At 48.4% G+C, this 21,233-nt stretch overlaps 18 protein-coding genes across 18 annotated transcripts, besides 51 other annotated features; 14 read left to right on the forward strand and 4 right to left on the reverse strand.

The window, feature by feature from the left end:
• Positions 1-232: 232 nt before the first annotated feature.
• Positions 233-457, reverse strand: TB927.1.2780 (hypothetical protein; the record flags this gene model as incomplete). Its single annotated transcript, XM_001218976.1, has 1 exon — positions 233-457. One exon carries the CDS (start codon positions 455-457, stop codon positions 233-235), a length of 225 nt encoding a protein of 74 aa, XP_001218977.1.
• An 88-nt stretch (positions 458-545) lies between these two features.
• Positions 546-609: a repeat region (inverted repeat 1; hit to TBINGIC_3, RIME from M16068 copy A, 253bp 190..253 score: 239 percent id: 85.94;~DIRE).
• Positions 547-611: a repeat region (DIRE (pers. comm. F. Bringaud)).
• Positions 1,043-2,578: a repeat region (DIRE (pers. comm. F. Bringaud)).
• Positions 1,480-1,485: a repeat region (inverted telomeric repeat hexamer CCCTAA).
• Positions 2,516-2,579: a repeat region (inverted repeat 2; hit to TBINGIC_3, RIME from M16068 copy A, 253bp 190..253 score: 230 percent id: 84.38).
• On the forward strand, positions 2,820-3,098 carry TB927.1.2810 (hypothetical protein, unlikely; the record flags this gene model as incomplete). Its single annotated transcript, XM_001218977.1, has 1 exon — positions 2,820-3,098. The coding sequence occupies one exon, from the start codon at positions 2,820-2,822 to the stop codon at positions 3,096-3,098; it is 279 nt and encodes a 92-aa protein (XP_001218978.1).
• Positions 3,099-3,558: 460 nt separating this feature from the next.
• Positions 3,559-3,564: a repeat region (inverted telomeric repeat hexamer CCCTAA).
• Positions 4,230-6,188, reverse strand: TB927.1.2820 (pteridine transporter, putative; the record flags this gene model as incomplete). Its single annotated transcript, XM_001218978.1, has 1 exon — positions 4,230-6,188. One exon carries the CDS (start codon positions 6,186-6,188, stop codon positions 4,230-4,232), a length of 1,959 nt encoding a protein of 652 aa, XP_001218979.1.
• Positions 4,386-4,454: a sequence feature (13 probable transmembrane helices predicted for Tb927.1.2820 by TMHMM2.0 at aa 70-92, 112-131, 151-173, 198-220, 230-252, 348-367, 372-391, 398-420, 435-457, 470-489, 499-521, 542-564 and 579-601).
• Positions 4,497-4,565: a sequence feature (13 probable transmembrane helices predicted for Tb927.1.2820 by TMHMM2.0 at aa 70-92, 112-131, 151-173, 198-220, 230-252, 348-367, 372-391, 398-420, 435-457, 470-489, 499-521, 542-564 and 579-601).
• Positions 4,626-4,694: a sequence feature (13 probable transmembrane helices predicted for Tb927.1.2820 by TMHMM2.0 at aa 70-92, 112-131, 151-173, 198-220, 230-252, 348-367, 372-391, 398-420, 435-457, 470-489, 499-521, 542-564 and 579-601).
• Positions 4,722-4,781: a sequence feature (13 probable transmembrane helices predicted for Tb927.1.2820 by TMHMM2.0 at aa 70-92, 112-131, 151-173, 198-220, 230-252, 348-367, 372-391, 398-420, 435-457, 470-489, 499-521, 542-564 and 579-601).
• Positions 4,818-4,886: a sequence feature (13 probable transmembrane helices predicted for Tb927.1.2820 by TMHMM2.0 at aa 70-92, 112-131, 151-173, 198-220, 230-252, 348-367, 372-391, 398-420, 435-457, 470-489, 499-521, 542-564 and 579-601).
• Positions 4,929-4,997: a sequence feature (13 probable transmembrane helices predicted for Tb927.1.2820 by TMHMM2.0 at aa 70-92, 112-131, 151-173, 198-220, 230-252, 348-367, 372-391, 398-420, 435-457, 470-489, 499-521, 542-564 and 579-601).
• Positions 5,016-5,075: a sequence feature (13 probable transmembrane helices predicted for Tb927.1.2820 by TMHMM2.0 at aa 70-92, 112-131, 151-173, 198-220, 230-252, 348-367, 372-391, 398-420, 435-457, 470-489, 499-521, 542-564 and 579-601).
• Positions 5,088-5,147: a sequence feature (13 probable transmembrane helices predicted for Tb927.1.2820 by TMHMM2.0 at aa 70-92, 112-131, 151-173, 198-220, 230-252, 348-367, 372-391, 398-420, 435-457, 470-489, 499-521, 542-564 and 579-601).
• Positions 5,433-5,501: a sequence feature (13 probable transmembrane helices predicted for Tb927.1.2820 by TMHMM2.0 at aa 70-92, 112-131, 151-173, 198-220, 230-252, 348-367, 372-391, 398-420, 435-457, 470-489, 499-521, 542-564 and 579-601).
• Positions 5,529-5,597: a sequence feature (13 probable transmembrane helices predicted for Tb927.1.2820 by TMHMM2.0 at aa 70-92, 112-131, 151-173, 198-220, 230-252, 348-367, 372-391, 398-420, 435-457, 470-489, 499-521, 542-564 and 579-601).
• Positions 5,670-5,738: a sequence feature (13 probable transmembrane helices predicted for Tb927.1.2820 by TMHMM2.0 at aa 70-92, 112-131, 151-173, 198-220, 230-252, 348-367, 372-391, 398-420, 435-457, 470-489, 499-521, 542-564 and 579-601).
• Positions 5,796-5,855: a sequence feature (13 probable transmembrane helices predicted for Tb927.1.2820 by TMHMM2.0 at aa 70-92, 112-131, 151-173, 198-220, 230-252, 348-367, 372-391, 398-420, 435-457, 470-489, 499-521, 542-564 and 579-601).
• Positions 5,913-5,981: a sequence feature (13 probable transmembrane helices predicted for Tb927.1.2820 by TMHMM2.0 at aa 70-92, 112-131, 151-173, 198-220, 230-252, 348-367, 372-391, 398-420, 435-457, 470-489, 499-521, 542-564 and 579-601).
• An 81-nt stretch (positions 6,189-6,269) lies between the features above and the next one.
• Positions 6,270-6,527, forward strand: TB927.1.2830 (hypothetical protein, unlikely; the record flags this gene model as incomplete). The annotated part of the gene is made up of 1 exon (XM_001218979.1): positions 6,270-6,527. The coding sequence occupies one exon, from the start codon at positions 6,270-6,272 to the stop codon at positions 6,525-6,527; it is 258 nt and encodes an 85-aa protein (XP_001218980.1).
• A 287-nt stretch (positions 6,528-6,814) lies between these two features.
• Positions 6,815-7,093, forward strand: TB927.1.2840 (hypothetical protein, unlikely; the record flags this gene model as incomplete). Its single annotated transcript, XM_001218980.1, has 1 exon — positions 6,815-7,093. The coding sequence occupies one exon, from the start codon at positions 6,815-6,817 to the stop codon at positions 7,091-7,093; it is 279 nt and encodes a 92-aa protein (XP_001218981.1).
• Positions 7,554-7,559: a repeat region (inverted telomeric repeat hexamer CCCTAA).
• A 668-nt stretch (positions 7,560-8,227) lies between these two features.
• On the reverse strand, positions 8,228-10,186 carry TB927.1.2850 (pteridine transporter, putative; the record flags this gene model as incomplete). Its single annotated transcript, XM_001218981.1, has 1 exon — positions 8,228-10,186. The coding sequence occupies one exon, from the start codon at positions 10,184-10,186 to the stop codon at positions 8,228-8,230; it is 1,959 nt and encodes a 652-aa protein (XP_001218982.1).
• Positions 8,384-8,452: a sequence feature (12 probable transmembrane helices predicted for Tb927.1.2850 by TMHMM2.0 at aa 135-157, 161-178, 198-220, 230-252, 348-367, 372-391, 398-420, 435-457, 470-489, 499-521, 542-564 and 579-601).
• Positions 8,495-8,563: a sequence feature (12 probable transmembrane helices predicted for Tb927.1.2850 by TMHMM2.0 at aa 135-157, 161-178, 198-220, 230-252, 348-367, 372-391, 398-420, 435-457, 470-489, 499-521, 542-564 and 579-601).
• Positions 8,624-8,692: a sequence feature (12 probable transmembrane helices predicted for Tb927.1.2850 by TMHMM2.0 at aa 135-157, 161-178, 198-220, 230-252, 348-367, 372-391, 398-420, 435-457, 470-489, 499-521, 542-564 and 579-601).
• Positions 8,720-8,779: a sequence feature (12 probable transmembrane helices predicted for Tb927.1.2850 by TMHMM2.0 at aa 135-157, 161-178, 198-220, 230-252, 348-367, 372-391, 398-420, 435-457, 470-489, 499-521, 542-564 and 579-601).
• Positions 8,816-8,884: a sequence feature (12 probable transmembrane helices predicted for Tb927.1.2850 by TMHMM2.0 at aa 135-157, 161-178, 198-220, 230-252, 348-367, 372-391, 398-420, 435-457, 470-489, 499-521, 542-564 and 579-601).
• Positions 8,927-8,995: a sequence feature (12 probable transmembrane helices predicted for Tb927.1.2850 by TMHMM2.0 at aa 135-157, 161-178, 198-220, 230-252, 348-367, 372-391, 398-420, 435-457, 470-489, 499-521, 542-564 and 579-601).
• Positions 9,014-9,073: a sequence feature (12 probable transmembrane helices predicted for Tb927.1.2850 by TMHMM2.0 at aa 135-157, 161-178, 198-220, 230-252, 348-367, 372-391, 398-420, 435-457, 470-489, 499-521, 542-564 and 579-601).
• Positions 9,086-9,145: a sequence feature (12 probable transmembrane helices predicted for Tb927.1.2850 by TMHMM2.0 at aa 135-157, 161-178, 198-220, 230-252, 348-367, 372-391, 398-420, 435-457, 470-489, 499-521, 542-564 and 579-601).
• Positions 9,431-9,499: a sequence feature (12 probable transmembrane helices predicted for Tb927.1.2850 by TMHMM2.0 at aa 135-157, 161-178, 198-220, 230-252, 348-367, 372-391, 398-420, 435-457, 470-489, 499-521, 542-564 and 579-601).
• Positions 9,527-9,595: a sequence feature (12 probable transmembrane helices predicted for Tb927.1.2850 by TMHMM2.0 at aa 135-157, 161-178, 198-220, 230-252, 348-367, 372-391, 398-420, 435-457, 470-489, 499-521, 542-564 and 579-601).
• Positions 9,653-9,706: a sequence feature (12 probable transmembrane helices predicted for Tb927.1.2850 by TMHMM2.0 at aa 135-157, 161-178, 198-220, 230-252, 348-367, 372-391, 398-420, 435-457, 470-489, 499-521, 542-564 and 579-601).
• Positions 9,716-9,784: a sequence feature (12 probable transmembrane helices predicted for Tb927.1.2850 by TMHMM2.0 at aa 135-157, 161-178, 198-220, 230-252, 348-367, 372-391, 398-420, 435-457, 470-489, 499-521, 542-564 and 579-601).
• Positions 10,187-10,267: 81 nt separating the features above from the next.
• On the forward strand, positions 10,268-10,525 carry TB927.1.2860 (hypothetical protein, unlikely; the record flags this gene model as incomplete). Its single annotated transcript, XM_001218982.1, has 1 exon — positions 10,268-10,525. The coding sequence occupies one exon, from the start codon at positions 10,268-10,270 to the stop codon at positions 10,523-10,525; it is 258 nt and encodes an 85-aa protein (XP_001218983.1).
• A 287-nt stretch (positions 10,526-10,812) lies between these two features.
• On the forward strand, positions 10,813-11,091 carry TB927.1.2870 (hypothetical protein, unlikely; the record flags this gene model as incomplete). The annotated part of the gene is made up of 1 exon (XM_001218983.1): positions 10,813-11,091. The coding sequence occupies one exon, from the start codon at positions 10,813-10,815 to the stop codon at positions 11,089-11,091; it is 279 nt and encodes a 92-aa protein (XP_001218984.1).
• A 460-nt stretch (positions 11,092-11,551) lies between these two features.
• Positions 11,552-11,557: a repeat region (inverted telomeric repeat hexamer CCCTAA).
• A 673-nt stretch (positions 11,558-12,230) lies between these two features.
• Positions 12,231-14,189, reverse strand: TB927.1.2880 (pteridine transporter, putative; the record flags this gene model as incomplete). Its single annotated transcript, XM_001218984.1, has 1 exon — positions 12,231-14,189. One exon carries the CDS (start codon positions 14,187-14,189, stop codon positions 12,231-12,233), a length of 1,959 nt encoding a protein of 652 aa, XP_001218985.1.
• Positions 12,387-12,455: a sequence feature (13 probable transmembrane helices predicted for Tb927.1.2880 by TMHMM2.0 at aa 70-92, 112-131, 151-173, 198-220, 230-252, 348-367, 372-391, 398-420, 435-457, 470-489, 499-521, 542-564 and 579-601).
• Positions 12,498-12,566: a sequence feature (13 probable transmembrane helices predicted for Tb927.1.2880 by TMHMM2.0 at aa 70-92, 112-131, 151-173, 198-220, 230-252, 348-367, 372-391, 398-420, 435-457, 470-489, 499-521, 542-564 and 579-601).
• Positions 12,627-12,695: a sequence feature (13 probable transmembrane helices predicted for Tb927.1.2880 by TMHMM2.0 at aa 70-92, 112-131, 151-173, 198-220, 230-252, 348-367, 372-391, 398-420, 435-457, 470-489, 499-521, 542-564 and 579-601).
• Positions 12,723-12,782: a sequence feature (13 probable transmembrane helices predicted for Tb927.1.2880 by TMHMM2.0 at aa 70-92, 112-131, 151-173, 198-220, 230-252, 348-367, 372-391, 398-420, 435-457, 470-489, 499-521, 542-564 and 579-601).
• Positions 12,819-12,887: a sequence feature (13 probable transmembrane helices predicted for Tb927.1.2880 by TMHMM2.0 at aa 70-92, 112-131, 151-173, 198-220, 230-252, 348-367, 372-391, 398-420, 435-457, 470-489, 499-521, 542-564 and 579-601).
• Positions 12,930-12,998: a sequence feature (13 probable transmembrane helices predicted for Tb927.1.2880 by TMHMM2.0 at aa 70-92, 112-131, 151-173, 198-220, 230-252, 348-367, 372-391, 398-420, 435-457, 470-489, 499-521, 542-564 and 579-601).
• Positions 13,017-13,076: a sequence feature (13 probable transmembrane helices predicted for Tb927.1.2880 by TMHMM2.0 at aa 70-92, 112-131, 151-173, 198-220, 230-252, 348-367, 372-391, 398-420, 435-457, 470-489, 499-521, 542-564 and 579-601).
• Positions 13,089-13,148: a sequence feature (13 probable transmembrane helices predicted for Tb927.1.2880 by TMHMM2.0 at aa 70-92, 112-131, 151-173, 198-220, 230-252, 348-367, 372-391, 398-420, 435-457, 470-489, 499-521, 542-564 and 579-601).
• Positions 13,434-13,502: a sequence feature (13 probable transmembrane helices predicted for Tb927.1.2880 by TMHMM2.0 at aa 70-92, 112-131, 151-173, 198-220, 230-252, 348-367, 372-391, 398-420, 435-457, 470-489, 499-521, 542-564 and 579-601).
• Positions 13,530-13,598: a sequence feature (13 probable transmembrane helices predicted for Tb927.1.2880 by TMHMM2.0 at aa 70-92, 112-131, 151-173, 198-220, 230-252, 348-367, 372-391, 398-420, 435-457, 470-489, 499-521, 542-564 and 579-601).
• Positions 13,671-13,739: a sequence feature (13 probable transmembrane helices predicted for Tb927.1.2880 by TMHMM2.0 at aa 70-92, 112-131, 151-173, 198-220, 230-252, 348-367, 372-391, 398-420, 435-457, 470-489, 499-521, 542-564 and 579-601).
• Positions 13,797-13,856: a sequence feature (13 probable transmembrane helices predicted for Tb927.1.2880 by TMHMM2.0 at aa 70-92, 112-131, 151-173, 198-220, 230-252, 348-367, 372-391, 398-420, 435-457, 470-489, 499-521, 542-564 and 579-601).
• Positions 13,914-13,982: a sequence feature (13 probable transmembrane helices predicted for Tb927.1.2880 by TMHMM2.0 at aa 70-92, 112-131, 151-173, 198-220, 230-252, 348-367, 372-391, 398-420, 435-457, 470-489, 499-521, 542-564 and 579-601).
• An 81-nt stretch (positions 14,190-14,270) lies between the features above and the next one.
• TB927.1.2890 (hypothetical protein, unlikely) lies at positions 14,271-14,528 on the forward strand (the record flags this gene model as incomplete). The annotated part of the gene is made up of 1 exon (XM_001218985.1): positions 14,271-14,528. The coding sequence occupies one exon, from the start codon at positions 14,271-14,273 to the stop codon at positions 14,526-14,528; it is 258 nt and encodes an 85-aa protein (XP_001218986.1).
• Positions 15,198-15,264: a sequence feature (Signal peptide predicted for Tb927.1.2900 by SignalP 2.0 HMM (Signal peptide probabilty 0.916, signal anchor probability 0.009) with cleavage site probability 0.442 between residues 23 and 24).
• TB927.1.2900 (hypothetical protein, unlikely) lies at positions 15,198-15,551 on the forward strand (the record flags this gene model as incomplete). The annotated part of the gene is made up of 1 exon (XM_001218986.1): positions 15,198-15,551. One exon carries the CDS (start codon positions 15,198-15,200, stop codon positions 15,549-15,551), a length of 354 nt encoding a protein of 117 aa, XP_001218987.1.
• A 118-nt stretch (positions 15,552-15,669) lies between these two features.
• TB927.1.2910 (hypothetical protein, unlikely) lies at positions 15,670-15,888 on the forward strand (the record flags this gene model as incomplete). Its single annotated transcript, XM_001218987.1, has 1 exon — positions 15,670-15,888. The coding sequence occupies one exon, from the start codon at positions 15,670-15,672 to the stop codon at positions 15,886-15,888; it is 219 nt and encodes a 72-aa protein (XP_001218988.1).
• Positions 16,546-16,551: a repeat region (telomeric repeat hexamer TTAGGG).
• A 340-nt stretch (positions 16,552-16,891) lies between these two features.
• TB927.1.2920 (hypothetical protein, unlikely) lies at positions 16,892-17,200 on the forward strand (the record flags this gene model as incomplete). The annotated part of the gene is made up of 1 exon (XM_001218988.1): positions 16,892-17,200. One exon carries the CDS (start codon positions 16,892-16,894, stop codon positions 17,198-17,200), a length of 309 nt encoding a protein of 102 aa, XP_001218989.1.
• Positions 17,201-17,229: 29 nt separating this feature from the next.
• Positions 17,230-17,235: a repeat region (inverted telomeric repeat hexamer CCCTAA).
• On the forward strand, positions 17,546-18,013 carry TB927.1.2930 (hypothetical protein, unlikely; the record flags this gene model as incomplete). The annotated part of the gene is made up of 1 exon (XM_001218989.1): positions 17,546-18,013. One exon carries the CDS (start codon positions 17,546-17,548, stop codon positions 18,011-18,013), a length of 468 nt encoding a protein of 155 aa, XP_001218990.1.
• A 3-nt stretch (positions 18,014-18,016) lies between these two features.
• Positions 18,017-18,149: a sequence feature (Signal peptide predicted for Tb927.1.2940 by SignalP 2.0 HMM (Signal peptide probabilty 0.712, signal anchor probability 0.003) with cleavage site probability 0.191 between residues 45 and 46).
• TB927.1.2940 (hypothetical protein, unlikely) lies at positions 18,017-18,400 on the forward strand (the record flags this gene model as incomplete). The annotated part of the gene is made up of 1 exon (XM_001218990.1): positions 18,017-18,400. The coding sequence occupies one exon, from the start codon at positions 18,017-18,019 to the stop codon at positions 18,398-18,400; it is 384 nt and encodes a 127-aa protein (XP_001218991.1).
• Positions 18,401-18,570: 170 nt separating this feature from the next.
• Positions 18,571-18,670: a sequence feature (Signal peptide predicted for Tb927.1.2950 by SignalP 2.0 HMM (Signal peptide probabilty 0.837, signal anchor probability 0.000) with cleavage site probability 0.153 between residues 34 and 35).
• On the forward strand, positions 18,571-18,840 carry TB927.1.2950 (hypothetical protein, unlikely; the record flags this gene model as incomplete). The annotated part of the gene is made up of 1 exon (XM_001218991.1): positions 18,571-18,840. The coding sequence occupies one exon, from the start codon at positions 18,571-18,573 to the stop codon at positions 18,838-18,840; it is 270 nt and encodes an 89-aa protein (XP_001218992.1).
• Positions 18,841-18,957: 117 nt separating this feature from the next.
• On the forward strand, positions 18,958-19,125 carry TB927.1.2960 (hypothetical protein, unlikely; the record flags this gene model as incomplete). The annotated part of the gene is made up of 1 exon (XM_001218992.1): positions 18,958-19,125. The coding sequence occupies one exon, from the start codon at positions 18,958-18,960 to the stop codon at positions 19,123-19,125; it is 168 nt and encodes a 55-aa protein (XP_001218993.1).
• A 418-nt stretch (positions 19,126-19,543) lies between these two features.
• TB927.1.2970 (hypothetical protein, conserved) lies at positions 19,544-20,284 on the forward strand (the record flags this gene model as incomplete). The annotated part of the gene is made up of 1 exon (XM_001218993.1): positions 19,544-20,284. The coding sequence occupies one exon, from the start codon at positions 19,544-19,546 to the stop codon at positions 20,282-20,284; it is 741 nt and encodes a 246-aa protein (XP_001218994.1).

Consider the following 21,233-nt stretch of genomic DNA (forward strand, 5'->3'; position numbering starts at 1 on the left):
GAGTCTTATGAGGAAGCGAAAATTAGAGGAAAACGGTTTAGCGAGCCTCTCCACGGGGACACCGTGCGTATGTTACAAAACAAGCTTTGGCGCGTTTACACACCACCCGCTGTAAGATGGCTATGGAGTGCGGACTTGGGAAAGACGGACTCACAGAATCCGTAGGAATGGACTGAAGGGAGGGGGGCGATGGAACAGCCAGAAAACAAGTCACAAGCGTGTCAACTTTTACCTAGCGACCCACACTGATTTCCCTCATCTGCCTTTGAGGTCGGAGCCCGCGAAAGTGATGGATGGGAAACACATCCTTAAGCGAGTAAGGAATAAAGAATGTCTCCTGCAGTTTCGGTGTGTATGGGCGTTTCGTGGCATAAGAGTCAGTTCGCGAATGCCTGTGCGGAAGCCCAACGAATACGACCCTACTACGCAGCTGCCTCAGCGCATGAACTGGTATCATGGCAACTGCCACGCGGTGGAAGAGGATTAAAGGCCTAAACAATTTGAGAGTGCTTTGTTAATATAAACAACGGGTAAAAATGTGATAACACTTGGCAGCATGCCATCAGCAGTATCATCCGCACTAATCTGCTGCTGGCCGGTGATGTGGAAGAGAGGGGAAGGCAGGGGGTGTTGTCTCCAGTGAAGGAGAGGTCCATCACGTTGCTTACCCGATTTGCTTTCGGAAACGTGGCCGCATCTGTGCTTGCTTCCGTCTCGCTCCCTCAGTGGCGAGGGGTCCTTGTCTCTTCCCTAATGCTACCGCGATGTCTCGAGTTCTGTGCTCTTGCTTGTGGTGCGTTGTGGATTCGCCCCTCGATTTCGTTGTGTGATCACATTCCCGATTTTTGGGTGGAAGTTGTGTCCTTCTGTCTTTCCGAACTCCGGACGCTTCTCTTCCCTTCTTCAAATGCACTATTGCACTCATTGGGTACAGTTGCCGTGGAGTTACATTCGGGTGCCGGACTCTTCGGTGGTTTGTTAATCCACCCTTGGACTTGGGTACAAAAGAACACAGGGCACACTGAAGAGTGTTCTCCGATTCTGTTGTTTGTTCACTTCCCTCTGGGTTTTCTGTTGTTCCGCGCGGTGGTGCTACACCCGAGTGTGCGGTCTCTCTGTGCCTTGTTTGCCAAGTCTTCGATTTGAAGGTCCTCTCGCAGATCAAGCAGGGATACATAATAGTATCCGCAGCGGTTTGCGGTGTTTCTGTGTTTGGCGGCGGTTCGGGAGGTGGGAGGGCCAAATTGGAATCCTCCTCCATCTCCTCGCGGGAATTCGAGTCGCCGTTTGCCCTGCTCGTATGGCACTCCATGGGTTCGTTGCATGTGTATAGCGCCATTTTGCCGGTCCGAGCATCGCAGCCCACAAATTGGGCAAACTGTTGGATCGCTTGCACGTGTGGATGTTGGTCTCACACTCACGAGCTCCACTGTCTGGCTTTTTGCCACATTGCACCACCATTTCCATGTGTTGGGGATATTAGGGTTCAATTTCCTGTCCAACCCACCCGTACGTAGGTGATGCACCCGTGCGGAGTTGAGTGAGTAGGGTTTATTCCTTTCTGGACAGCGAGGTCTTGAGGTTTGTGTTCTTCCAGTGTCCAGTAAGTGTGGCCCTATGTGTTTGTGGCTTTTCCCTTGTAGTGCGCAGCAGCCTTTTCGCTGCTGCAACCACATCCGGTATCCATGCAGTTCGCATTTGTGGTTGCTCTGCTGTGTCAGCTTGCTCATTACCCGCTATTCCACAGTGACCAAATATGAACTGAATACGAATCCGTCCTCCTTTACTTTGGAGTTGGATGAGTAGTGTCCATATTTAGCGCAGTACTGTGTCCGTAACTGTAAGCGGGCCCGTGTGCAGAGCTGCTACCATTGACCATGAGTCCGTAAATATCAATAATCGGAAGTTTTGTTTTTCTGCTTTATCGATCTCTTTGGACAGTTGTTTCAGGCCAATTATTAGGACTACACATTCAGCTCTATAGCTGCATGCAAGTCGTCCCGTTCCTTCGAGCACTTTGTGCAGGAGTTTGCCATTCTTGACGATGAGAGCTGCCGCTCCTGATTTTCCTCCAGTGTTACAGATCCGTCTGTCCACACTTCGTAGTGTGATAGAACGACAGGGTTATTGCCCTTTTCTTCTAATAACGGCGCTTTATCCATCTTTCGGATGTCTCACGTTTGAGTTCTTCCTCCGAGTCTCTCTTCACATTCGGGGGAATGGCGTAGTGAAACAGACATCTGTTCGCTGTATCCAGAAATATGGACACCACTCTGTGGTGTATGCGGATTCTACCTGAAGTTGTGGGTATTCTTTCTTCACATTAAGTAGAAGTTGACGAACAGGACGAGTGGGGTTATACACCAGCGTTGAGCTCTCATTTAGGGCACCCCCACTGGATCCGCAGCATAATAGGTAGACTACTCCTCGGAGTGTTGCCTCTTCACGTAATCTCTCCTTGAGTTTGCCCAGCGCAGTTCCACCGCGCCCCGCTCAACGACGGGCCAATATTCTCTTCCACATCACCGGCCAGCAGCAGATTAGTGCGGATGATACTGCTGATGGCATGCTGCCAAGTGTTATCACATTTTTACCCGTTGTTTATATTAACAAAGCACTCTCAAATTGTTTAGGCCTTTAATCCTCTTCCACCGCGTGGCAGTTGCCATGATACCAGTTCATGCGCTGAGGCAGCTGCGTAGTAGGGTCGTATTCGTTGGGCTTCCGCACAGGCATTCGCGAACTGACTCTTATGCCACGAAACGCCCATACACACCGAAACTGCAGGAGACATTCTGTTGCTGCTAGCCCCACGGTGGATGATGGGCCATCTCACACTCCCACAACTGTGCCTTAATGTACAACACGGAAAGTACAGCAAGAAGACGCAGCGGCCACCAACTCTTTCGCAACGTTGCGTAACCACGTTGATATCCTCTCGGATCAGCAGAAAACTTTCGCCCGCTGATTGCCCGACCTACACCTCAACATTGTTATCGGCGGAAGGAAGCACCACCGAGAATCTCAAATATAATCACCGTGGTCCCACCACCACTTTCAGCGCTACAGCTTCTAATCCCATCATCTTTCCCAATTAATATCCCCCTTACTCAAATATGCATCCCCCTGGGGCATGCCATCGTAATAGATAATATAAACCTTACCCCTCCACATCAGAAATGGAGGCATCATCCAAGTTATATCCCATGTTACAACCCACCCTCCTCATCCTCACAGGACATATCGTTTGTTATCCAACCAGCAAGAGCGCAATATTCTCTCATGTCCCCCTTTTGTTTCTGGTCAGTCCAACAGTTGCAAAACTAACAAATTTCGACCCCGTATTCTTGTGGTCGAGGAATGGAACAAAGCATATGCAACGCTCACTGAAAGCGGCATGACGCCACACTAGAGAAACTATACCAGCATCGATAGTAGTCAAACACTGGGTGGGATAATAACAGCCAACATGTGCATCCAAATAACCCTTTTTCCTCCTATGCAAGCCTAAATCAGCCAACAGAAAACAAGAGGCAGCGCAATGATAACAAAGGAAGGTTAGGGGGCACCACCTGTACATAACGAGAGCAGCAGCAAGCAACGGTAAAGGAAGGAGGTTGTGATGCTGCCAAATAGTTGGGAGCACTCAACAGCAGAAAATAAAACAAGAAAAGGTAAACAAAATGAAACGGTAAGAAAATGAAGAAAATAATAAGTAAGGTGCTCTGGAAGAAAATAAATATAATATGTAGAGTACAACATTATGACTAAAGAACGAAACTACGAGAAAATAAAACACCATTGACATGGAGGAAAGTTAGACATCAAAAGAAAAGCACCAGCGGCCACACAGTGCGAGCACACGGGTAAGCTGAGTTTGCGTCTATTTGCACAATACGTGCTTTGACTTCCAAAGACGGACACAAGTGCGCGCTGATTTCATGAGTGAGGAACGAAGTGGTGTTGCAGATTTATAACAAAAGTCACAGAGGAGAAATAATAGGGTGGTAATATAAATAAAAGGGTAAGTTACGGCACCGAGAGTGACTTTTCACAATTTCTTGGAAAGTAGAAATAAAAGGAGCAATGCTCCGTACAACAATGTTGAGGTGCTGATGCAAAGGAAAACAACATATTCATGTATTTGTTAAGGGAGAAAAGTAATAAGAATTCGTTTTCAATATTATTGCACGGCCCACCTGACATTAGTGCCAACGATACGAGCCGCGTCAGGACCTCTTGGGCGCGATCCCGTTGCCCTCCGCATTGGGTGTCACATCGCTGTCCCCTTCACAGACAGTTTCTTTCCCCTCAGGGGAAACATCAGCCGCCACCTTCCTCACGGGTTTGCCGTCTCCATCCAACTCCTCGTCCATGCGAGCATCGGGGAGAAGAGTAAAGATGAGAGGGATCTGAATGCACGGTGCCACGAAGCCGGAAATGAGCACAAGCCACTTTACATTGGCGAAGTCACATGGCACCAGTGTTTTCACAGGCAGAGCATATTCCATTATAACTGACCCAAGGGAACTACCCACCGTGCTACCGAAATTGCTCGATGCAGCAAGAATAGCGTACACAGTACTCTCGCTTCCACGAGGACACAACCGTGAAAGAATAATGGTTAACGGCATCCAGTTCATCATCCCGATCACAGGAGATATGACGACATCGCAGCAGAAGTAAATCAAGTAGTCACTGACGTATGGCCGGTTCCATCGCATCACTATAATGAAGTCGAAGATGTTGGAGACGATGAGGAACACCAGTGTCAAGAAGTAAGTCATCCGATAAGTCTTTTTTGAAAGGAAGTAATTGAACAGCACGACACCCAGAGCTGAAGTGACACTTCCAACTGTTCCACCAACAGTCTGCAGGAAAAAAAGACTGAAGTGAGGTCCACCCGGATTGCAATCGGGTCCGCTCAGGAAGAACGGGGTGACAGCACCACCAAAAGACACCGTAGACGCATTGTTCAAGTAACTGAACAGATTCACCTTCGCGACCGCCCACGACAGCGCATAGAAATTGAAAGAGCAGTGCCCCACGGAAACGACAGCCGCGGCAATGAGTAAATGCAGCCTCGATCCAAACAAGGAGGTTATGGCAACACCAACAACAAAGAATGCTATTAGCACGCTGTATATTGTCTCACGCTTGTTGCGCTCAAGGACCTCTTCGTTCATCTGGAACACACCGCAGCAGCACTCACGAGGCTCCCTGAACACAAATGGCTTCACAGCTGCCTCACCGCCGTCAGCGTTAGGCCCCGCCACCGGCTCGCTGTTTGTCACTTGGCGCTCCACCATCCCACCATTTACGTCAATTGGATCATTGTCATCAGCCACCGGAGGGGTGTCCTTAGCCTCTTTTAACTTCTGCTCGTGGAGCACATGGGCATCGATGTACCGCTCCTCACGGTTGGGCAGTTCACCAAACCAATTGAACAGGAAGAATGGTGCCACCAGCAGCTGGACAGCGCTACCTATCATGGGAGATATCTGCGGTATGCCAGCGTCACCCAAAGGACCAACAATAACGGAAACAAAGAGACCAGCCAGGATAATGAACCACCAAACCCAACTCACCAGAGCAGGCCCTGGACCAGGCACACGGCGCATCATCCGGCTGTATAGTCCCTGCGATAGAATGTCCGTACATGCCCTGCTGAGCCCAGAGAAGAAGAGGAACACGGAAGCAATTGCTGCACTCGATGGCTGCGCTGGGAGCAGAGCAAAGCCAAGGGAGAATGCGGGACCGACGAGATTCGCCACAAACATGTACCACCGTTTGGTATAACCGAAGAACGGGAATATGTCGCTGATAGCAGCCAAAAGAGGCTTCACAGACCACCCCATGCCGGCGATGTTAGTTAGCCGCTGGTAGACAAGACCCTCGACAGTGAAACGGTTCAAAAACATCGCAATAATGGATCCACCAACAAGTCCGTCAGCAAGACCCTTACACAAGAAATACGATAATCCAATGGAAAGCACGGGCTTAGGACCATAGCCCTCAGCTGCCTCCCCGAACAAGGGGATGTGCCGAAGACACGGAACCTTGTTGAACAGGGCCCGTGCCTCGGGGTGCACAAACGTTGCCTCCTTAGATTCCTCACTGTGTAGCTCAGCGACGAGTACGGCATCACCACCCCGCGCATCGAACGAACCATCTTCCTGTCGACCCATCGTCAGCTTTTATGACCAATGCTTAGCTAACATTCACGAGCCACACACAAAACAATACGAAAAACAAAGAGGTGAGAAGATATGTTGAGGAATCAAATAATAAAAGAAACGCACACACGAACCACAGGGCACCAACGTTTCAACAACACCGTGCCTCAGCATAACTATGGCACACCAAAACCTCGCACACACAAATACACAAACACGTACTTGCGCATCGGGACATCAACCAACTCTGCGAAGTTAACATTAGAGTCGATTTCCACAGCCCCTTCCTGTCTCCAGAGGGTCCTTACAGCAACCATGATTAAACGACAAAGCGTCCCTCCACAGATATAGGGAAAATTAGGTAAATATCTGCAGTAGTCCATTTATAGCACGTTCATTCTTCACATGTCAGTTAGTGGGGGAAAGGTAACATGTACGTGACGGCCGGTCCTATTATCAAGAAGTAATAGAAAAGGCACTACATACGCGTAGCCACACAACTCATGATGTGAGGATATGCAACAACACTATGATTAGCAAAAATGATACAGGCATTCGCGAACTGACTCTTATGCCACGAAACGCCCATACACACCGAAACTGCAGGAGACATTCTGTTGCTGCTAGCCCCACGGTGGATGATGGGCCATCTCACACTCCCACAACTGTGCCTTAATGTACAACACGGAAAGTACAGCAAGAAGACGCAGCGGCCACCAACTCTTTCGCAACGTTGCGTAACCACGTTGATATCCTCTCGGATCAGCAGAAAACTTTCGCCCGCTGATTGCCCGACCTACACCTCAACATTGTTATCGGCGGAAGGAAGCACCACCGAGAATCTCAAATATAATCACCGTGGTCCCACCACCACTTTCAGCGCTACAGCTTCTAATCCCATCATCTTTCCCAATTAATATCCCCCTTACTCAAATATGCATCCCCCTGGGGCATGCCATCGTAATAGATAATATAAACCTTACCCCTCCACATCAGAAATGGAGGCATCATCCAAGTTATATCCCATGTTACAACCCACCCTCCTCATCCTCACAGGACATATCGTTTGTTATCCAACCAGCAAGAGCGCAATATTCTCTCATGTCCCCCTTTTGTTTCTGGTCAGTCCAACAGTTGCAAAACTAACAAATTTCGACCCCGTATTCTTGTGGTCGAGGAATGGAACAAAGCATATGCAACGCTCACTGAAAGCGGCATGACGCCACACTAGAGAAACTATACCAGCATCGATAGTAGTCAAACACTGGGTGGGATAATAACAGCCAACATGTGCATCCAAATAACCCTTTTTCCTCCTATGCAAGCCTAAATCAGCCAACAGAAAACAAGAGGCAGCGCAATGATAACAAAGGAAGGTTAGGGGGCACCACCTGTACATAACGAGAGCAGCAGCAAGCAACGGTAAAGGAAGGAGGTTGTGATGCTGCCAAATAGTTGGGAGCACTCAACAGCAGAAAATAAAACAAGAAAAGGTAAACAAAATGAAACGGTAAGAAAATGAAGAAAATAATAAGTAAGGTGCTCTGGAAGAAAATAAATATAATATGTAGAGTACAACATTATGACTAAAGAACGAAACTACGAGAAAATAAAACACCATTGACATGGAGGAAAGTTAGACATCAAAAGAAAAGCACCAGCGGCCACACAGTGCGAGCACACGGGTAAGCTGAGTTTGCGTCTATTTGCACAATACGTGCTTTGACTTCCAAAGACGGACACAAGTGCGCGCTGATTTCATGAGTGAGGAACGAAGTGGTGTTGCAGATTTATAACAAAAGTCACGGAGGAGAAATAATAGGGTGGTAATATAAAAAAATAAAAGGGTAAGTTACGGCACCAAGAGTGACTTTTCACAATTTCTCGGGAAGGATAAATTAAAAGAACAATGCTCCGTACAACAATGTTGGAGTGCTGATGCAACAAAAACAACATATTCATGCGTTTGTTAAGAGAGAAAAGTAATAAGAATTCATTTTCAATATTATTGCACGGCCCACCTGACATTAGTGCCAACGATACGAGCCGCGTCAGGACCTCTTGGGCGCGATCCCGTTGCCCTCCGCATTGGGTGTCACATCGCTGTCCCCTTCACAGACAGTTTCTTTCCCCTCAGGGGAAACATCAGCCGCCACCTTCCTCACGGGTTTGCCGTCTCCATCCAACTCCTCGTCCATGCGAGCATCGGGGAGAAGAGTAAAGATGAGAGGGATCTGAATGCACGGTGCCACGAAGCCGGAAATGAGCACAAGCCACTTTACATTGGCGAAGTCACATGGCACCAGTGTTTTCACAGGCAGAGCATATTCCATTATAACTGACCCAAGGGAACTACCCACCGTGCTACCGAAATTGCTCGATGCAGCAAGAATAGCGTACACAGTACTCTCGCTTCCACGAGGACACAACCGTGAAAGAATAATGGTTAACGGCATCCAGTTCATCATCCCGATCACAGGAGATATGACGAGATCGCAGCAGAAGTAAATCAAGTAGTCACTGACGTATGGCCGGTTCCATCGCATCACTATAATGAAGTCGAAGATGTTGGAGACGATGAGGAACACCAGTGTCAAGAAGTAAGTCATCCGATAAGTCTTTTTTGAAAGGAAGTAATTGAACAGCACGACACCCAGAGCTGAAGTGACACTTTCAACTGTTCCACCAACAGTCTGCAGGAAAAAAAGACTGAAGTGAGGTCCACCCGGATTGCAATCGGGTCCGCTCAGGAAGAACGGGGTGACAGCACCACCAAAAAATAACGTAGACGCATTGTTCAAGTAACTGAACAGATTCACCTTCGCGACCGCCCACGACAGCGCATAGAAATTGAAAGAGCAGTGCCCCACGGAAACGACAGCCGCGGCAATGAGTAAATGCAGCCTCGATCCAAACAAGGAGGTTATGGCAACACCAACAACAAAGAATGCTATTAGCACGCTGTATATTGTCTCACGCTTGTTGCGCTCAAGGACCTCTTCGTTCATCTGGAACACACCGCAGCAGCACTCACGAGGCTCCCTGAACACAAATGGCTTCACAGCTGCCTCACCGCCGTCAGCGTTAGGCCCCGCCACCGGCTCGCTGTTTGTCACTTGGCGCTCCACCATCCCACCATTTACGTCAATTGGATCATTGTCATCAGCCACCGGAGGGGTGTCCTTAGCCTCTTTTAACTTCTGCTCGTGGAGCACATGGGCATCGATGTACCGCTCCTCACGGTTGGGCAGTTCACCAAACCAATTGAACAGGAAGAATGGTGCCACCAGCAGCTGGACAGCGCTACCTATCATGGGAGATATCTGCGGTATGCCAGCGTCACCCAAAGGACCAACAATAACGGAAACAAAGAGACCAGCCAGGATAATGAACCACCAAACCCAACTCACCAGAGCAGGCCCTGGACCAGGCACACGGCGCATCATCCGGCTGTATAGTCCCTGCGATAGAATGTCCGTACATGCCCTGCTGAGCCCAGAGAAGAAGAGGAACACGGAAGCAATTGCTGCACTCGATGGCTGCGCTGGGAGCAGAGCAAAGCCAAGGGAGAATGCGGGACCGACGAGATTCGCCACAAACATGTACCACCGTTTGGTATAACCGAAGAACGGGAATATGTCGCTGATAGCAGCCAAAAGAGGCTTCACAGACCACCCCATGCCGGCGATGTTAGTTAGCCGCTGGTAGACAAGACCCTCAACACCGAGACGATCCAAAAACATCGCAATAATGGATCCACCAACAAGTCCGTCAGCAAGACCCTTACACAAGAAATACGATAATCCAATGGAAAGCACGGGCTTAGGACCATAGCCCTCAGCTGCCTCCCCGAACAAGGGGATGTGCCGAAGACACGGAACCTTGTTGAACAGAGCCCGTGCCTCGGGGTGCACAAACGTTGCCTCCTTAGATTCCTCACTGTGTAGCTCAGCGACGAGTACGGCATCACCACCCCGCGCATCGAACGAACCATCTTCCTGTCGACCCATCGTCAGCTTTTATGACCAATGCTTAGCTAACATTCACGAGCCACACACAAAACAATACGAAAAACAAAGAGGTGAGAAGATATGTTGAGGAATCAAATAATAAAAGAAACGCACACACGAACCACAGGGCACCAACGTTTCAACAACACCGTGCCTCAGCATAACTATGGCACACCAAAACCTCGCACACACAAATACACAAACACGTACTTGCGCATCGGGACATCAACCAACTCTGCGAAGTTAACATTAGAGTCGATTTCCACAGCCCCTTCCTGTCTCCAGAGGGTCCTTACAGCAACCATGATTAAACGACAAAGCGTCCCTCCACAGATATAGGGAAAATTAGGTAAATATCTGCAGTAGTCCATTTATAGCACGTTCATTCTTCACATGTCAGTTAGTGGGGGAAAGGTAACATGTACGTGACGGCCGGTCCTATTATCAAGAAGTAATAGAAAAGGCACTACATACGCGTAGCCACACAACTCATGATGTGAGGATATGCAACAACACTATGATTAGCAAAAATGATACAGGCATTCGCGAACTGACTCTTATGCCACGAAACGCCCATACACACCGAAACTGCAGGAGACATTCTGTTGCTGCTAGCCCCACGGTGGATGATGGGCCATCTCACACTCCCACAACTGTGCCTTAATGTACAACACGGAAAGTACAGCAAGAAGACGCAGCGGCCACCAACTCTTTCGCAACGTTGCGTAACCACGTTGATATCCTCTCGGATCAGCAGAAAACTTTCGCCCGCTGATTGCCCGACCTACACCTCAACATTGTTATCGGCGGAAGGAAGCACCACCGAGAATCTCAAATATAATCACCGTGGTCCCACCACCACTTTCAGCGCTACAGCTTCTAATCCCATCATCTTTCCCAATTAATATCCCCCTTACTCAAATATGCATCCCCCTGGGGCATGCCATCGTAATAGATAATATAAACCTTACCCCTCCACATCAGAAATGGAGGCATCATCCAAGTTATATCCCATGTTACAACCCACCCTCCTCATCCTCACAGGACATATCGTTTGTTATCCAACCAGCAAGAGCGCAATATTCTCTCATGTCCCCCTTTTGTTTCTGGTCAGTCCAACAGTTGCAAAACTAACAAATTTCGACCCCGTATTCTTGTGGTCGAGGAATGGAACAAAGCATATGCAACGCTCACTGAAAGCGGCATGACGCCACACTAGAGAAACTATACCAGCATCGATAGTAGTCAAACACTGGGTGGGATAATAACAGCCAACATGTGCATCCAAATAACCCTTTTTCCTCCTATGCAAGCCTAAATCAGCCAACAGAAAACAAGAGGCAGCGCAATGATAACAAAGGAAGGTTAGGGGGCACCACCTGTACATAACGAGAGCAGCAGCAAGCAACGGTAAAGGAAGGAGGTTGTGATGCTGCCAAATAGTTGGGAGCACTCAACAGCAGAAAATAAAACAAGAAAAGGTAAACAAAATGAAACGGTAAGAAAATGAAGAAAATAATAAGTAAGGTGCTCTGGAAGAAAATAAATATAATATGTAGAGTACAACATTATGACTAAAGAACGAAACTACGAGAAAATAAAACACCATTGACATGGAGGAAAGTTAGACATCAAAAGAAAAGCACCAGCGGCCACACAGTGCGAGCACACGGGTAAGCTGAGTTTGCGTCTATTTGCACAATACGTGCCTTGACTTCCAAAGACGGACACAAGTGCGCGCTGATTTCATGAGTGAGGAACGAAGTGGTGTTGCAGATTTATAACAAAAGTCACAGAGGAGAAATAATAGGGTGGTAATATAAAAAAATAAAAGGGTAAGTTACGGCACCAAGAGTGACTTTTCACAATTTCTCGGGAAGGATAAATTAAAAGAACAATGCCCCGTACAACAATGTTGGAGTGCTGATACAACAAAGGAAAAACAACATATTCATGCGTTTGTTAATAGAGAAAAGTAATAAGAATTCATTTTCAATATTATTGCACGGCCCACCTGACATTAGTGCCAACGATACGAGCCGCGTCAGGACCTCTTGGGCGCGATCCCGTTGCCCTCCGCATTGGGTGTCACATCGCTGTCCCCTTCACAGACAGTTTCTTTCCCCTCAGGGGAAACATCAGCCGCCACCTTCCTCACGGGTTTGCCGTCTCCATCCAACTCCTCGTCCATGCGAGCATCGGGGAGAAGAGTAAAGATGAGAGGGATCTGAATGCACGGTGCCACGAAGCCGGAAATGAGCACAAGCCACTTTACATTGGCGAAGTCACATGGCACCAGTGTTTTCACAGGCAGAGCATATTCCATTATAACTGACCCAAGGGAACTACCCACCGTGCCGCCGAAATTGCTCGATGCAGCAAGAATAGCGTACACAGTACTCTCGCTTCCACGAGGACACAACCGTGAAAGAATAATGGTTAACGGCATCCAGTGCATCATCCCGATCACAGGAGATATGACGACATCGCAGCAGAAGTAAATCAAGTAGTCACTGACGTATGGCCGGTTCCATCGCATCACTATAATGAAGTCGAAGATGTTGGAGACGATGAGGAACACCAGTGTCAAGAAGTAAGTCATCCGATAAGTCTTTTTTGAAAGGAAGTAATTGAACAGCACGACACCCAGAGCTGAAGTGACACTTCCAACTGTTCCACCAACAGTCTGCAGGAAAAAAAGACTGAAGTGAGGTCCACCCGGATTGCAATCGGGTCCGGTCAGGAAGAACGGGGTGACAGCACCACCAAAAGACACCGTAGACGCATTGTGCAAGTAACTGAACAGATTCACCTTCGCGACCGCCCACGACAGCGCATAGAAATTGAAAGAGCAGTGCCCCACGGAAACGACAGCCGCGGCAATGAGTAAATGCAGCCTCGATCCAAACAAGGAGGTTATGGCAACACCAACAACAAAGAATGCTATTAGCACGCTGTATATTGTCTCACGCTTGTTGCGCTCAAGGACCTCTTCGTTCATCTGGAACACACCGCAGCAGCACTCACGAGGCTCCCTGAACACAAATGGCTTCACAGCTGCCTCACCGCCGTCAGCGTTAGGCCCCGCCACCGGCTCGCTGTTTGTCACTTGGCGCTCCACCATCCCACCATTTACGTCAATTAGATCATTGTCATCAGCCACCGGAGGGGTGTCCTTAGCCTCTTTTAACTTCTGCTCGTGGAGCACATGGGCATCGATGTACCGCTCCTCACGGTTGGGCAGTTCACCAAACCAATTGAACAGGAAGAATGGTGCCACCAGCAGCTGGACAGCGCTACCTATCATGGGAGATATCTGCGGTATGCCAGCGTCACCCAAAGGACCAACAATAACGGAAACAAAGAGACCAGCCAGGATAATGAACCACCAAACCCAACTCACCAGAGCAGGCCCTGGACCAGGCACACGGCGCATCATCCGGCTGTATAGTCCCTGCGATAGAATGTCCGTACATGCCCTGCTGAGCCCAGAGAAGAAGAGGAACACGGAAGCAATTGCTGCACTCGATGGCTGCGCTGGGAGCAGAGCAAAGCCAAGGGAGAATGCGGGACCGACGAGATTCGCCACAAACATGTACCACCGTTTGGTATAACCGAAGAACGGGAATATGTCGCTGATAGCAGCCAAAAGAGGCTTCACAGACCACCCCATGCCGGCGATGTTAGTTAGCCGCTGGTAGACAAGACCCTCAACACCGAAACGGTTCAAAAACATCGCAATAATGGATCCACCAACAAGTCCGTTGGCAAGACCCTTACACAAGAAATACGATAATCCAATGGAAAGCACGGGCTTAGGACCATAGCCCTCAGCTGCCTCCCCGAACAAGGGGATGTGCCGAAGACACGGAACCTTGTTGAACAGAGCCCGTGCCTCGGGGTGCACAAACGTTGCCTCCTTAGATTCCTCACTGTGTAGCTCAGCGACGAGTACGGCATCACCACCCCGCGCATCGAACGAACCATCTTCCTGTCGACCCATCGTCAGCTTTTATGACCAATGCTTAGCTAACATTCACGAGCCACACACAAAACAACACGAAAAACAAAGAGGTGAGAAGATATGTTGAGGAATCAAATAATAAAAGAAACGCACACACGAACCACAGGGCACCAACGTTTCAACAACACCGTGCCTCAGCATAACTATGGCACACCAAAACCTCGCACACACAAATACACAAACACGTACTTGCGCATCGGGACATCAACCAACTCTGCGAAGTTAACATTAGAGTCGATTTCCACAGCCCCTTCCTGTCTCCAGAGGGTCCTTACAGCAACCATGACTAAACGACAAAGCGTCCCTCCACAGATATAGGGAAAATTAGGTAAATATCTGCAGTAGTCCATTTATAGCACGTTCATTCTTCACATGTCAGTTAGTGGGGGAAAGGTAACATGTACGTGACGGCCGGTCCTATTATCAAGAAGTAATAGAAAAGGCACTACATACGCGTAGCCACACAACTCATGATGTGAGGATATGCAACAACACTATGATTAGCAAAAATGATACAGGCATTCGCGAACTGACTCTTATGCCACGAAACGCCCATACACACCGAAACTGCAGGAGACATTCTGTTGCTGCTAGCCCCACGGTGGATGATGGGCCATCTCACACTCCCACAACTGTGCCTTGATGTACAACACAGTCTTGCCAGCTAATTTCATTGATCTTTATAGGGGATAGAGGACTGTTTTTCGGTATGAATACTAATGTTATGATATCTTCGAGTTTGTTATCTGAATAATCTATGATCTCATTTCCTGTTGCGGAATAGGAAAGTACCAACCAACGCCATAATGTACCTACGCATTACAAGAATTTATTCCATGTTTAACTTCAGTGTCGTTCTCGGGCGCACTTAAGCATTCTTGCCGTTGCCGAGTATTCGCCAAATGTAATGTGTTTGAAGTGCCTTCTCTCCCCCCTCTTAAGCTCCTTACTAGTACATGTTTTGTGGCTTTGACTGTGATGTGATTCATGGGGGGCTGTTCTTCAATTCTGTTCAGTTTCTGGTGGCATGCAGGTGTTTTTCCAGGTATGTATTGCTTATCACCTCAGTTGCTCCTACCAATGGAACGCAAATGTGCGTTGCCTTTCAGTGTTATAGATGTGTCTGTCAGATTGCATGACACGTATGTGCTACTTTATGAACATCTCCTTTTGAAATCCGTTGGCTCCAGCACCGCTATCACCACGTCTCTTTGTAAAATGCATCATGTAGGCTCCATCCACATGACCTCCATTGTTCACTTCCCCACCACCACCCAACCCCCTCCCTTCACCTTTGGATGTCACCGTCCCCTATTGGTTAATGGATGCATCCGTCAGTAGTGGTTTTGTGACTGCCAGAGTTGGGGTGGTTTGACGGGGGTACTCTTCATTGCATCAATCCACTTTCAGCCAACCATCGATTTGTGAGGAGGTGATTCCGCTGGATCTTTGTCCTTTCATGCACTGCGCTGAAGTTGTGAGAACTGCTGAAGCATCATCCTCAAAAAAGAAGTGGCATGTAAAAGCTGATCCCGATCGCGCACCTGCGCTGCAGATCTCGACCGACGTGAAGCTACCTAATTCTTTCACCGTGGGCCTTCCAAGGGGTGTCGATCCACTGAGCGTTCCTGCCTTTTTTTTTTCTTCCACTCAAAGGAACTGGACCTCTTGTGGTTAAACAGCTCCAGGAGAAGTCACAGCCCTTTATCAGTGTCGTTTTATTCCACCACCCCCCCCCTCCCTCCCCTGCTGCTGCGCCCTGTCGCACATCTTCCTGCTACAGTATTTACCCCCACTGCTACCCACTCTTTTTTTTTCAGCCTGTCCAAAAAGCCGTCGTGAGTCCAAACGCGTATTTTTAGCTAAGTCGGTAATGTACGCCACGTTTTCAGCGCCCCAGAGTTGTCTGCCAGTCCTCTCTATTGCGTGCGAAATGTCTGGACCGTATTGACAGTACAGCGGGAGCTGAGAGATCTCCACAGACCACCCCGTCTCCGTCCGATATCGAAAGTCCGTGTATGTACCACCCGGCAAACCCACCTAGAAAAAAAAAAAGAAGGCCCGCAAACAAAAGATGGTAACTACCTCGTCATGCAGCGCAAATTGCGCCCCGGCGAAACAGTCTCCTCGTAGTCCTCCTGGCATATTTTTTTTCTGTTTGGGTAATGAACAGCCTTCTTCGTAGCAACCTTTTTTCCTCACGCTATTGTAAAAGGAGCTAATGGTAAAAGAAAACTACCCATTATGCAGCGGTTGAGGCCGATACTTCCGTAACCACCCGCGTCGTTTCCTTTCGCATTTCATCCGCTTCGGAATTCGTGAACAGGGCTCCTGTCCCTAACTCCAGCCCACTCAAGTGACAATATGTTAACGTCCCCTTGTTGCGGTACCATTCGCTACAGCTCCTCTTGAGCAGCTATCTCTCACGATGAGTGCTTCGAAGAATGCCGCTGCTGCTCTGAAGAGACGGCCCTGTCTGATCACATGTTACTTCCCAGGATTCCCCATAAAGTAGTTAATTCTTCTTTCCCTCTCTAGAGGAGCGTCTCCAACAAAAACGCCTCATTTAACAGATCGAACTAAGCCCTTAGTTGTTTGTGTCTCGGTGGGGGAACTCTATTAGGTCCTTATGTTTTTCTAGGGAACTAATTTCGATAATTTTTCGGAGTGCTCCCCAACCGATGTTGATTCTTTCCCTCACCCGATGTTGGCAAGCCAATTTTTTTCTTTCCAAACGGCGTTATCCCGCCCCATTGGCCACCCCCAACCCACACCAGCTACGGTACAATGTACTCTTTTCCGTTGTCAGAGTTTTGCCTATAAGTTTGAGTTACCACCTCTCTACAGGACATGCTTGTCCCCATCGATTGATGTTTCCGCCTAAAGACCTGCAAGAAACATCTATCCCGGTGTTCTACGTGGATCCAGTAACGCTAACAGGGTCACTGTGTTATGAACTGAACCGTTTTCAGTCAGTTACAGGGCTATAACGAATAAGGGAGCATTCCCCCGCCTATATCCCTAAGTTGTGCTTCCCAGTAAATCTACCGAGTTGCTTCGTTGCGAGTATTCTTTGTTTCCAAGCTTACTGTGCTCACATCGTCTTCTTCTTTGTTTTTATGATTAGCCTTTCAAAGCCCAGGAAGCTATGGACAGGACGTGACTTAAGGTCGGAACTGGAATCACCTCGAACACAGACCTTTGAAGGGGCAAGAGCCTGTAGTGGTCCGAATAACATCTATCCATGACCTGTAGTGCTTTGTCTTAACTTTTGAGAGTTCGCTTCCCCAGACATAAACACTTTTTTTGGATTAGATTTCTTTTTAAACTGTTTCATGTCCGACCTCCGGATGTTTCCACTCGTGCTTCGCCCTCGGGTGCTGAATCCCAATATTTCCCTTTCCCCGGGTCTCAAAGTTTCTGGGGCAGGTAGTTGGTTTCCCTCTTTGTCACTTGGTCCTTCGGACCACTCGAGTAGCATGTTGATCTGTTACGCACAGCGCAGGAGCATCGGTAACACCGTGCAGTGCTCGAAGGAAGTTGCGAATTTTTCTTTTTATATTCGCTTTTTGAATTGCCTGGTGACTGGAGTCATCTTCCTTTACTTGGACCCCATACTGCTATTTCCAAATTCTCAATTCCCTGTCCGTGGGCTTGCCCTCGCCACCTACATGGCTCAGAAGTACTCATGCAGCGTGCCTTCCAGTCAAGCATGTTCTTACAGGAAACATCCTCTGGCCAAGTTGCTCTTCTCCATAGCAGAGAAGTGTGGCACGTTTTTCCCAGTTCAAATTCCCCCTTGATAGATGATGAAAACACCACACTACAGGGCGCCAGCGGTTTTTCGGATGACATTGTTAGTATGTACCCCATCGTCCCTTCACATGAGTGGATACTTTCCTCTCGCCCTGAAACCACTTTCAATCAGTTTTTCATACGCGCACACACACCAAAACCATACCTGCCGAAGACGTCGACGAGAGGCAGGGCCGCGTCGGTTTGGCAGCTGGTGCTGGGGCGGACCTGGCATCTTGGATAGCGGGACAGTCTCGCCACGGTGCGGATCGTCAGTTTTGTTGATCTTCCAGTTGTGTTTACAAAGTGGGGGTCGCACCCGCAGTTCGTCCACGAAAGACACAGCCCTAGTCGGAAAACTCGGAAACCGTGTCCGTTTCACCTTCGCTTCTTAGAGTCATTGCACAAGCCGGGCGACGAGTCGGTAAGTTACAGTTTTCGAGCATTTGCCCTTGCGCAACCTGGTTTGATGGGGAGGTTTCATTTCCTCTCTCTTTTTTTTTTCTTTATTTGGAAGGAGGAGGATTATGTGCGAACGTGAGCCCACGTATGCTCGCCTCCCGTTATGGCCCGTCAACGAGGCGAAAAATGGTCGGCGTGTCAACCGTTTTGCATTGCAGGCGCCCGCGCGCGAGTCTCCGCTGTAGTTGTTGTTATTGTTTTTGCAGAGTTCTACTCGCGCCGTCGTGAGAGTCAGACACCCGCGGCCGTAGCCGCAAGCCGCGACACAAGACACTTTTCGGTCGCAAAAGTACCGCCGCGCGGGGCAACATGGCGCGAAAAGGCGGAGCCAAGAAATCATGGAGGGTGGCTGCTGCTTAAGCGGCCGCGGTGACTGAAAGGGGTGTGGTGCAACCGCGCAAATTCGGGGACTAACACCGGGGGTACTCTTGAAGCAAGCTGTTCACCACGGGCAACAACTTGAAGCACGAGTACTCGGACATGACGTTGCATGCCGCTGAGCGGAAAGCGTGTGAGTGCCCATTTCACTGTTACCCTTTACCCGGGTATTCTTTCGCGAAGGCTCAAGCCTGCAAACGGTTGCTGCTTTATCAGCAACCTTGGAGAACCTGAAGGGAAGCTACAGTATGTACTTTGGTGCCGTCATGTGTGCCGCTGATGTTATCCTTCTACTCTCGGTATTTTGATTGGAGCAGCAGCAGTGAGCCCACATGCGCTAGTTACACGCACATGGAATTAATATGAGCTTACTAAAATAAGTGAGGTGCCCCATCTGCTAACATGTAAGGGAAATGGGTTTGCACGGACCCCTTATCCCATTCCAGTAGTAGGGGTTAAACCACACGTGTGTGCAGGAACCCGTAACTGCGTTTCCTTTGATAATGACCCTATAAAAAGGAATAAGAAGATGGTTTAATGAGTCTAAACTCCTAAATCTGTGTGGGGAAGTGAGCGAATGATGTTAAATTGATACCCGCCTATGAACCTGAGCTATCTCGTTGAACTGAATCTCTCCTTTCTGGCATCTGTCTCTGCATCTTGTCATTAGCGCTGTTGGAAACCCCCATACATCAACAATGAAACATGTTTCTGAAATGTTCATCCCTGGCATGACATTATCGCACCTTGTTTCTCCCTTGCTCAGCATGCCAACTGCCACGAATCGTTTCTACGCACTTTACGGCCATTATAGCGTGCGTGAGGGGGATAGTGATGCAACAGAAAGCTCATTGATAGTTGAGGCCGTAGTGAGAGTCGTGTTACCCCTACATGCAGCGCCGCCAGAGGAGACAAAATTTATAGGTTTTGCTTCCGTGAAAAAGTCCAGTCCACACAAACTCTCATATGAAGAGACAAGGTTGCTTCGAGGGGATACTGAACCCGCAGAGTCATTCTTGCAAAAAAGTGATCGGTCCTACCCAATGTTGCTGCTTTTAGTGACAACACCTCTCGAGGTCCCTGTAGCAAAGAGTACAAAAAAGGTGGAATACAGTGTCTTTGAGTGCAAAACAGGCTCAGCGGACTTTTCTGAAAAAGCGATACCCCTTAAGGTAGATAACATGGTCGACTCTTTTTCCGCGTTTGTCCGGCTCAGCAATTTGGGGAGTCATGCTCTGGTTCGCAAGCAGTCCTCACCACCTACGCAGAGTTCACCCTCAGCGAACGAACTCAGTTTTCAATCCTCCATTAGCCAGTTAGAAGTGGCGAGTGCTAAAAGGCAGACGCTTCTAAAGCGTTTGGCCGAAGTGGAACGACTCCTTGAGCGTAAACAAACGGGGATGCTGAGAGCAGATGAACAGAAGCCCAACCGTATTTGAGCAAGCATCCCTTGGTGGGTTTTATTTCGTCCGTCACACTGCTGAGCACTGACTTGCACCGTAATTGTATGTATATTTGTGATCGGAAGTTTTTGTTGTTTTCTTTTTTTTTTTTGCGGAGATTATGAAAGGAGGTTGTAAGGTATCCAACCAATATTTCTTTTATTGTGAGGGGTTTTGGAGTATATCTTGTTGCTGCTAATGCTAACAGAAAGATTATAATGTCTTCGCAATGCGTAATGGCCTGTGGAACACGTGAGCCGAGTCACACGCTTTACTTTTAGCGGCTATTACCATTGGTGAGAGGTCGATGACTACACCCAAGCATATATATATATATATATATATATATATATTCCGTAAGTCTACCCTGCTACACCGTATGTCCTGTATGTGTTTGATTTAACAGTTAAAGTTAGCTTTTCCTGACAAGTTGTGCGCACTGGCAACAGCCACATATTCATAACGCTTTCGAGTGTGAGGGTGTGATGTTTGGGATGAGCTTCTGATTATGTTCCTATGTAGGAGGGGGCATAAGGATGTGGTGCCTTACCTGCGCGTCCAATATTGCCGTGGCATAGTCAAGTAGTACTTTCTTTTAGAGGTGGTTCCGCGTCACGCATGAATTTGGCAGGGCATTGTCTCCGCATTCCCTTCGTCAGCGTCTCAGATAAGCATTTCAGATTTGTATTTCCTGTGGAATACCACCACCGATGAAGAACATGTCCGAATTGCTATCCAGTCTGTTGTGTTGGCCGCATCACAGCATTCGCAGTGTATGACGTTGGAATGCTTTTCGTAAGGAACTGGACGTAAGCCACCTGAACGTAGAACAGTGCACTTGCCTCAACCGGTTTTTTGGTAGTGGTGCCTCCGTACCCTGGCCACGCAAGAAAAGGAAAAGGCTCACGAACGTCACGTGGTTTTTGTAAAGGTACTGAAGAATAGG

This window comes from Trypanosoma brucei, chromosome 1, assembly GCF_000002445.2.
Source record: "Trypanosoma brucei brucei TREU927 chromosome 1, complete sequence".
NCBI lineage: Eukaryota > Euglenozoa > Kinetoplastea > Trypanosomatida > Trypanosomatidae > Trypanosoma > Trypanosoma brucei.